At 36.2% G+C, this 11,509-nt stretch overlaps 1 protein-coding gene across 1 annotated transcript; it reads left to right on the top strand.

Moving 5' to 3' along the window:
* The first annotated feature begins 2,271 nt into the window (after positions 1-2,271).
* LOC100369612 (uncharacterized) lies at positions 2,272-11,171 on the top strand. The gene is made up of 2 exons (XM_085506382.1): positions 2,272-2,418; positions 7,136-11,171. The coding sequence occupies exon 2, from the start codon at positions 7,149-7,151 to the stop codon at positions 10,737-10,739; it is 3,591 nt and encodes a 1,196-aa protein (XP_085362508.1). The 5' UTR covers positions 2,272-2,418; positions 7,136-7,148; the 3' UTR covers positions 10,740-11,171.
* The last annotated feature ends 338 nt before the right edge of the window (positions 11,172-11,509 follow it).

Here is an 11,509-nt window from a genome sequence, read left to right as displayed (position 1 = left end):
GTGACTCTTTCTTATCATTGATTACGTCATGTGACTTTTTGAGGATATATACATTTACATACAAAATGTTGTATCATACACGAGTTCACGAACCTGGAGACAATAATATTTAATTATGTATTAACTACAATCATCTGACAAATGTATATATCAGATACATGTTACATGTGCATTAAATTATTGTATAAATTAGCATATAAAAATAAAGTGCCTTTTCGTTGATCATAGCACAAATATGCAGTGTTCTACAAAAAACGCGAATTCTGAGATAGACCGCAATTACATGTGCCTGTCGATATTCAGTTTGTAGCCATAGCAACGAAAGCTCAAGAGTATGTACTTCAATATATTACTCTCAAGCACAATTTTCTGACAATGATGTTTGTTTTTGTACTCACGTGATAAATCTGTATGAATGAGAACTTGAGTAAATAACCGGTCTGACCCGAGGGTTTGAACATGTTTGGAATATCTCCTGATATTTAATTAAAAATCAAATACCGACAAGCCGTTGCTATAAATTGCGCCCCCTAGCGACGAAACGCTTTCGTGACGTCAAAATGACGCATTTGGATGAAAATCGACAACTGTGAAAATTGTAAAACAACTCGAAAACATTTTTTTTATTGATGGATGACTGAAGATAAGAACATCAGAGCAGCGCATAATTTCTAGAGGGCGCACTGCTTTTGACAAGTTGTTCTCAACAAGTCTACTTGAAGCATACACATTCCATTTGTATTTGTTTATTTCCGTGTTCAACTTTAAAGCAGATGGAAGAGTGTGATAATATTTTTGAATAACGAATCTTTGTTTATTATCTCATTTTCCATGTACATCGGGTCAGACACATATCGCCTAGTAAAATATTGCGATGGTAATAATCGTTGATCAACACTATACACGCCAAGGTCAGAAATATGTTGGGACGCTACACTGTCCATTTCACCAACTTTGTATGAATGTTCACTAAGAACTCTTTAGAATCACGGTAATTTGCAGAGCTCGGCATTTATATGTTTCCACATCTAAATACCCGTGTGGTAGACTATTTGTTTGATAGTCATGCCGACAATGTTTGGCTTTCGTTTCCTTTGGTTACTTGGCTGGGGTGACTACAGACAAGAACATCATGGTTTAGTCATTTTATGCGAAAAAGTGGAGAATATTGAAATACTAGTAATTGATTTTGCTCAAATGTAAAAAATTTACTTTATTGACATACTTGACTTTGTACAAGCATCGATACAGCGTGTTTTTGTCGCAATACATATGCGCAACAGTTCTAGTGGTTCACAGAAACAGGGGACAGTTAAGCCCAGGATGTTTTAGACAGATTTTTTGAAACGTTTTTGCTAAAATTTGATGTTGCCATAAAGCAAGAAATATTTGAAAGTGGGTGCTTAAAGCGGGAGAGTCGTCACCTGCGCATGCGTCAGATGGCCATAGCGTCAAGCGTCTACCCTCTGCGTTTTAGCGTGTGTTGTAATCGTCGCTTGGAACTCAATTCCCGCGCGTGCGCTTTAAGTGTCCGACATTTATTGTCTTGCTTCTTCGAAATTGCATTGAATTCTTAGACTATTCCAATCCAATATTTGTAATACCCAAATCAGAGTCGGAATTACTGTATCATAAACTGTTGATGTGGTGGTTAGTGTTGTTGAACCCGGTAAAAGAGCCTGAAGCAGGTGAACTGCATACACAATATGCCACAATATGCTGTGGTTATTTGAAGACTGTAAACGCTTTCTATCATACTAAACTGGTCACTAAATTTCACAACTGCTTTTTCGGTTTAAAATGACATCTAAAGAGCCACGGCAAGCCGAAATATGTCTCGATTGTATACAGCGCCACCAGTGACTGTTCTCGGCACCATGCGTCCAGAAATTCGGTAGAGGGATCCTATGACGTGGGCTGGGTTCGTCATTTTTTGCGGACTGATGGGGGGGGGGGGCACGTCTCTCCTCAATCCGCGCGTGAAACATCTATCACCCATGTGCTACCAACAGTAAGCTGGCGTGCATTTGATAGTACATGCCATCAAATTTACCGATGTGGGAGCGCTGCTATATTCATGATGGCGGCCCCATATAGTAAATATTTTATTTTATTACCACGTGTACGCCAACTGACTGTAGTCACAGTCCCTCTATAGTCTACACAGGGACTGTGCGCTGTACTTTGTGCTACATCTTGTCACCGCATCACTAACCAATAGAATCCTGTACTTGCCCAACTGAGGGCGCTGTTGACATGACCTTTGTTTTGTTGGGAGGCCTTTTGTCAGCGAGAGGGTTTGCCTGGTTCCTAGCTTCACCGTAGTTTAGTGCACGTTTAGCGCTAAATATCCCATTTTACCTCGAAAGATTCGTTTATTGAATTCATCACTGTGTAATCGACAGTTAGTGAGTTACAGTAAGTGTGTTATGTTGATTTATTTTCCCTGTGTCATGATGTTTGCCGGGGGTATTTGGTTGAAATGTTGTCACACTGCTCTCCCAACTGACGCCTGATTTTATGCGCGACTCCATTGCCTTTTCGACTTGTGGGTATGGCGGTGGTTAACTGTTTTTACCTACATGGTACTGCATTATTACTTATCGAAAAACACTGTTTCATGGTTATTACAGACATGGGTTGCCGTGACGTGGTTGTTTTCAAAATTGCAGAAATAGTTGAAAGGTCAAACGGAGAATGGCGATCGAGTATGAAGTTAGCAACAGATTCAGATTTCATCCACTGATTCTAATTTAAAAAAAACAAAAACAGGTCAAATTGCAGTCAAACTAGTAGAATCACAAATCAACACAACACAGTATGATTATTATGATCATACTATTCATAGAACTGTGAATTTAATAATTCACAGAATTAAATTTTTGCTCTTTCCACTGATCAGTGAAAATGACTGAGTTAAATTCATACCGGGCTATGATAATCCATTTACATCAAAGAAAAATAAATAATTACATATAACTCTGAAAGTAATCTACCATGGGGTCACACGTACAGTGGCGGATCCAGCAAAATGTATTGGGAGGGGGGGCTTCGCTTAATATTACGGAGCGTAAATCGCAGTGAAACTATGCGTAATCTAGAAGATATGAATCGTCATGCGTTGGAGGGGAGCATGGCCCCCTGCCCCCCCGGATCCGCCACTGCACACGTACACACACAGGTATTATAAAACAAACTATCTATCAACATTTTCCTTAATGAAAATAACTAAAAGACGCTTAAAAATTGGTAAACTGGTACATTGCTTATTGTCAGGTAGAGTGTTCCACGTGCTTACACCACGCATACTAAACGTTCTGTGCCCACTCCCTGAACAAAATTTGGGTAGAAGCAGATCCTTATGTGCTGCACCACGAGTTTGATATTGATGTACTTGATTCATCTGAGTAAATATGTTGCATAGATACAGTGGAGCAGTACTATTGAGACATTTGAAAACAAGGATAGCAGTGAAATAATAAATACGCTGTCTAACTGAGAGCACATTTATTGAACTAAACAGAGAGTTAGTTGGTGTATCAAAAATAACATTTAAAATTACACGCATTGCTCTTTTTTGTAATGTAAAAACTCTACTTAAATTATGACATGTGGTATTTCTCCATACAACACAGCAATAATCCATAGCTGATTGTATTAATCCAAAGTACAATACTTTACATAACTGAAAAGGGATGTATTTACAAATACAATGCAAAAGACCAATCCTTTTACTTATGATGACACAAAGTTCATCAATATGTGAAGAAGATAATTGTCTAAGAAGACACCCAACATTTTGTGAGAATTAACATTACAAATTTCCCTTCCATCCATAATAATGCTAAGTAATTCATTATTGGTGGCAGTCCTGTTAATAAGCATAGCATAGGTAGCATAGTGGTTGTTGCATCAGACTTATGATAGGTAGAGTAAGTATATATTTTGTGTTATCCTACCGACACCATAACAAACCATGTGAAAATAGAGAGCATTTATGTCTAATACCTTATAATACCATAGCCATTTTTGCACATTGTCCATTTTGGTTTTACATCTTCCGAACATTATGGAATATTCTTACAACTTCGTGTATGCATAACATCTTCTATTATGATGTCCTTTATGTATTATACTACTTTTATGAAATACACGAAAGGTATTTTTCTAGTCATCACTAAAAAATCACACATGGCTTTTTATGGATTGGGCCATATTGCTGTTGGTATGGATTTATTGTTTATTATGGTATCAGCTATTATGGACGTTATGGCTTTTTATGGTAAAATTAATTACACTTATATGATACTTGATTGTGTAATGGTATATTATGGCTTCAGATTTATAATTTTATGGTAATATATGGTGTCAGAGTTCACTAAACCATGTGTTACTATACCATCATAATTTTATTAAAATTTGATACACAGGAGCAAATCTGTTTAGACTAATGACATATTTTTGCTTCTAGCTGTTTTTGTTTATCATATTCATACTTAGGTTTTCTTTAGCCAAAATAAATTAGTGGTCAAACTGTAGAGATGGTTATTTCTTTTGATAAACAAATTCTTCTAAGATCATATTTAATATTAATATTTTAAAATGAAAGCTGTTTTAGCCCATGAAAAGGTTACTACATGGGCAGTACATGTAAATGCTAAATCTGTTGACAACATTTTGAGTTTCAAAATAAATTCAGAGTTTGACGGAATTTGATTGCCTCATTTAGGGAATTATATTCTGAAGCCATATTTTACCATAACATGTTATTTTATGGACCAAAGATTTCCTTTCCCAAGCCATAAAAACCCATATTGTCTGGCTGAATACTTATTCCTACTGAAACCATATTGTACCATATCTGTAATTATTACTGAAGCCATATAATTCCGCAAGATAAATGCCTTAAGTTCTGCACAATCTGAACGCATAAAATACCATATAATTGATTTTAGACTGGAAACACCCCAAGCCATACAAAACCATATTTTGGGGGGTAAATTTTTGTGCACCCTCCAAAATTCAAATTCTCCAGTAGCATAGTTACCGTAAATGATAAACCATGACTTACTCTTTTAGGCAAGTTCACTTTTATTTCTGGTTTCATGATTTATTGCTGGTAAAGGATTGACCAGCTTTGTTATTAGTCCAAAAAAAAATTTTTCAGCTTGGAATGTGTCTGAACCCCTCATTAGGATACAAGAATGTAGGAATGTACCAAGAAAATTGTTTTTCTGGAGTAAATTGTAGTGTATTTTACTTATGAAAGGTCAAAAAGTGCATGGAGATTTTATGAAAATGTCTGGATGTTAACAGAATAATGTCGTTTGGTCACAGTTACGTAATAAATGATGGACTATTTTTGGCGTAGCTATAAAATGTGTCACCGAAGTACTCACACGTGTGCATGATTCCAATAGTTTGTGCTGTGAAGAAACTCCATTAGAAAATAAGTATTGTGTAATTTGTGGTGAGAACAGATTTATGTTTATGAATCTTGTGTCTTTTCAAAGTGTATTTATATAATAAAAATTGTTTATGAAAATGTTTTTTTATATTTTTTCGATGGATTGAATTTACAAATGATGAGTTATTTTGTTATACCATCACTCGAATTATGTGTTACAAATTTCTGATAGTTTAGACTTTGTGTTCTTGTGAAATGCAGGTTATGTTAGGAAAAATTACTTCCACTCAAATGTCACTCTCAGATCATTCAAATTGCAATCTTGTTTTCTTTGTATACATCTAACTTATTATTGTTAATTGTCTTCTAAAATATGGACTAAAAAAACCCTCTCCTAAATCAAGAATGCACTACAATAGTGGCCCACTGCTCAGATATTGTATTGTGCCTTTTGACCTCCATTCTGTCTACCGGTATATAATATTTGTCTTAATAATTCACTTACAGTTGTATAAGAATATACAGGCAACAGTGATACAGAAAACCTGCATATTTTTCTGTTATTAGGAGATCAAAAACCATTTTCTTTTTTTCAACAATTGATGACTATTAAATTTACAACATTATAGCACTGTATGTCAAATGTATAAGTTTTTTTTTAAAGGGAAGAGATTCAAGGGGAAAGAAGTAAAAGTCACTCACTGTTACATAACACCAGCAATAAGCTGACTTAGCATTATTATATGCAGGCTTTTTGTTTTTATTTTTACACCCTGAATTTTAATAGCCACACAATCATACAAATTATTGTAAAACTCTTTATTTTCGCTTGGAATTAATCTTCGCTATTTTCGATGAAGGAATGATTCAGTGTAAATCAAATCTAGCGAATATACCTTTTTTCCCCAAATTTTACACTCAACAAATTAACAAAATAGTCTTATTTTTTTTAAATTTTTGTTAATTTTTTTGTGCCAGGCGACAGTGTCGGACATTGAATGTTACTGTTGACTCTCCTGACTCGCCGAGGGTGATCTTTCTGATAAATATGGTAAAATATTTTGAAATACAAAAAAATATTATAACACTGCAGTGTTGGAAATATATTGTATGATTTTAAGCAATGCTCATTTCAAAGTTGGTAGTTTTTGACACAATCGAATTAGTTTGATTTGCGCAATATTTTATAAAAATATAGGTACATGATGAGATTTGTTCACAGAGTTAAAACACATGATTGTCAAAATAAAATAAATTAAATTATGACACTAAGATAAAAACTGTAGTCTTTTGAAATGCAAATAAATACTATAATTTGCAGTCTTGGAAATCAAGATTTTACGCAATGCTCGGTTCAAAGTGGGTAATTGACAAAATTTCTAATCCACAATCAAGAAATGCAATGAGTTTATATTTACAAAGAGAAAATACAAAAATATATTTGCATTGTACAGTAGAACCAAAAAATGTGATGGTTTGTCAGAATAAATTAAACCATAACATTTTTTTTTTTATTTTTGGCATCAGTACCTGTTTTGATGGACAGTATGATACATGTGCAATAACCCATGACATGTTGTTGTAAAACTAGCAATTGGCAAAATATTAATGTTCTCGAATGCGAATTGGCTAATTGCTTGGGTTTTGCCTGAACAGTTGCCTGTACAAAACTTTATACTTTCTGTTATTGCAAAAATGTCAAAATTGCATGTGTCATTTCTCTTCTAGGTGTTACATACAGATGCAGATGACATGCTGTGACAAGATGACAGATCAAGAAATGTGTCAGGAAAATTTGTTGGAAACTGCCGCTTTGACAAATAATATCCAGATTCATACAGAAAGCAAACCTTTTCGCTGTGAACTATGTGCAAAGAGTTTTGCACACAATATTTATTTGACAGTTCATATGAGAACACACACTGGTGATCGACCCTTTCAATGTTTGCAATGTGGGAAGTGCTTTAGCCAGCAAACGACTCTAACAAGACATATATTGACACACACTGGAGAGAAACCTTTTAAATGTGAACAGTGTGAGAAGAGTTTCAGCCAACAGGGAACTCTGACAAGGCATATGTTGACACATTCAGAAGAGAAGCCATATCAATGTCTACAGTGTAATGGACGTTTTCGTGACCTGAATAGTTTGAAAAAGCACATGAAAGTTCATAACAAACCATTCCATTGTGAACAATGTGGACAGAGCTTTACCAAAAATATTGATTTGGGAATTCACATGAGAATACATGCTGGTGAGAAACCATATCAATGTGAACTATGTGGGCAGAGTTTTGCACACAAGATTTATTTGACAGGTCATTTGAGAATACACACCGGTGAGCGACCATTTGAGTGTAAGCACTGTGGGAAATGCTTTAGCCAGCAGACAACTCTTACACGACATACGATGACACACACAGGGGAGAAGCCATTCAAATGTGATCAGTGTGGGAAGAGTTTCAGTCAACAGGGAACTCTGACGAGGCATTCATTGATTCATTCGGAAGAAAAGCCATTTCAATGTCAGCAGTGTAATGGATGTTTCCGAGACCCAAATAGTTTAAAAAAGCACATGAAAGTTCATAACAAACCATTCCATTGTGAACAATGTGGACAGAGCTTCACCAAAAATACTGATTTGGGAATTCACATGAGAATACATGCTGGTGAGAAACCATTTCAGTGTGAACTGTGTGGGCAAAGTTTTGCACAAAAGATTTATTTGACAGTTCATTTGAGAACACATACTGGTGAGCGACCATTCGAGTGTAAGCATTGTGGGAAATGCTTTAGCCAACCAACAACGCTGACTAAACATACATTGACGCATACTGGAGAGAAGCCATACAAATGTAAAGAGTGTGAGAAAGGCTTCACTCAGCAGGGAACTCTGACGAGGCACATGTTGGTACATACAGGAGAAAAGCCGTTTATATGTCTACAGTGTAATGGACGTTTCCGTGACCTGAACAGTTTGAAAAAGCACATGAAAGTTCATAACAAACCATTTCATTGTGAACAATGTGGACAGAGCTTCACCAAAAATACTGATTTGGGAATTCACATGAGAATACATGCTGGTGAGAAACCATATCAATGTGAACTATGTGGGCAGAGTTTTGCACATAAGATTTATTTGACAGGTCATTTGAGAATACACACCGGTGAGCGACCATATAAATGTAAAGACTGTGGGAAGTGTTTTAGCCAGCAGACAACGCTTACTAAACATACATTGACACATACTGGTGAAAAGCCTTTCAAATGTGAACAGTGCGAGAAAAGCTTCACTCAGCAGGGAACTCTGACGAGACATTTATTGATACACACAGGAGAAAAGCCATTTGCATGTGAGCAGTGTAATGGACGTTTCCGTGAGCAGAGTAGTTTAAGAAAGCACATGAAAATACATGACAAACCTTTTCATTGTCAACAGTGTGGACGCAGCTTCGCCGATGATAATCTATTGAGAAGTCACATGAGAATTCATGCTGGGGAAAAACCATTTAAATGTGAACTATGTGCAAAGTATTTCACTCAAAACCTACATTTGCGTGTTCATATGAGAACCCATACTGGCGAGAAGCCATTTCGATGCAACCTATGTGGAAAGGGATTTAGCCAACAGGGTACGATGACTAGGCATAAATTGACACACACAGGTCAGAAGCCATACCAGTGTAAACATTGTGGCCAGCGTTTCAGAGAAAAGATTAGTATGAGACGTCACACAAGAACACATGAAACAAAACTGTTTCATTGCAAGAAATGTGGGCTTAGTCTGGCCCAGAAGAGTGACTTAAGAATTCACATGAGGACGCATGCAGATGAAAGGCATTTTCAGTGTGAACTTTGTGCCAAGATGTTTGCACAAAGAACTTATTTGCGAATTCATATGAGGACCCATACAGGGGAGAAGCCATATCAATGTAAACAGTGTGGGAGGCGCTTTAGTCAACATGGGACTATGACGAGGCATGCTTTGACACACACAGATCAACTTCAATATCGAGAATGTGAGAGACCAGATACTGAATTGTCGAGTATAAGAAACCAAGAGTGTATGGCAAGCCAACAACAACAAGACTTGGAGAGTTCCATAAAGTCGCTTGCTATTAAACATGCAATTCATTGTAAAGAATGTGATAAACTCTTTGCCAGCAATATTGCATTGAGAATTCATATGAGGACTCACACCGGTGAGAAGCCATACAAGTGTAATCTATGTGGAAAGAGTTTCAGCCAGCATGGGACTATGACAAGGCATGTATTGACACACTCGGCTCATAAACCATTGAAGTGCGAACAATGTGGTCGACGTTTTCGTGAAAAAAATAGCCTGAGAAGACACTTGAGAATACATGATGAGAAACAGTATCAGTGTGGTGAATGTGATCAGAAGTTTGTTCAAAAGAATGATTTGAGGATCCATATGAAGACGCATACAGGTGAAAAGCCTTTTCAGTGTGAATTATGTGCAAAGAGATTTGCACAACTGGTCTATTTAAAAATCCATTTGAGGACCCATACCGGTGAAAAACCATTTCAATGTACACACTGTGATAAGCGCTTCAGTCAACATGGAACAATGACTAGGCATACTTTGATACATGCGAGCCAAAAACCTTTTCAGTGCAATCAATGTGATCGACAATTTTCTGAAATGTATAGTATGGAGAAACATATGAGAACACATAATAAGAAACTCTTCTGCTGTGAACACTGTGGTTGTAACTTCACATTATACAAAGATTTGAGAATTCACATGAAGATTCATAAGGGGGAAAAGCTCTTTAATTGTGAACTATGTGAAAAAGGTTTTACCCGGAAAAATTATTTAAAAGTTCACATGAGAACGCATAGTGGGGAGAAGCCATTTAAATGTCAAATATGTGGGAAAAGATTCAGTCAGCATGGTACAATGTCACGGCATACATTATTACACAAAGGAAGGCAATCATTTCAGTATACATGTATACTACGTGGAAAACATACACAAGTTGATCATAAGGATCAAGGAGTTCTCTATCCCATACAATGTGTTCCTGCCTCTACATTTACAAATGTTAATTATGAGTATGAACTAGGAATTAACGGCTACACTCATGAGTTAAATGCTCATCCTGAACAAATGGTTATAGTATACGATGCAGATACACGTCTGTTAAACACTGTACATGGTAACGATTTATCACGAGTGTCACCATCTAGTCAATATGATGTATCCAATTATATCAATGTATGTAATGGAGCTGTGGTTACAAAACTTGAAGAGTGTTTGACAGAGATAGAAGGAATAGAAACTTATCATGCCATGTGGTGGCACTGAGTAAAACCTGGCTACATACATATGTGCGTATATACATACAGAATAAAGTAAAATAGTATCGCGCCTTGGCGTCTTTATTGTCAACTGTATTGGATTATTAGGCAGTGTAAATTCACTAAATTGTCGCTTTGTTATCAATTGTATCTTAAAATTGAGTAGATAATGTAGAAGGGCTCTGGGTTTAACTCTTGCCACCAATAATATTTTCGCAAATGTTCTTAAGAGAAATATGACTCTCAAATCGAATTAAACAATGCTTTTTTCATTGTAATTTAATAATACAATTGGTGACCAGCTTTTGCAGAAATACATCTGTATGTTCAGCTATGTTGTTCCCATTAAAATTAAGCATTGTAAGTGGATGGATATACTTGTGTATGAATCGCACTTGTGTAGTGGCTGTAATAGAATAAAGGTTTTTGTGATTTCACACATCTTTTTTCTGTCCTATTTTTTAACTTGCGTGCGTGCATGCATGCATGCATGCATGCATGCGTGCGTGTGTTCGAACCTGTATATTAGATGTGCCTGGACCAATCACAATCAAACATCACACATACATTGTACATATGCACATCAATTTTTTGTTTCACCTTCTGATTCAAGATGGCCGAATGGCGGCCATTTTTGTTTTGAAAAATCATCAAAATTAAGCATTTCAAACTTGGTATATACATTGGACATTATAGGACCTTGATGCGCATCATTTTGTTTTTCAGATAGGATTCAAAATCGCTGACTGGCGGCTATTTTGTTTTAATGAATGGGCT

The sequence above is a fragment of the Saccoglossus kowalevskii genome, chromosome 12 (assembly GCF_978046115.1).
Source record: "Saccoglossus kowalevskii chromosome 12, keSacKowa6.1, whole genome shotgun sequence".
Taxonomy (NCBI): domain Eukaryota; kingdom Metazoa; phylum Hemichordata; class Enteropneusta; family Harrimaniidae; genus Saccoglossus; species Saccoglossus kowalevskii.
Note: the sequence above shows the minus strand (reverse complement) of the source record. Positions and strands in the feature narration are given on the sequence as shown.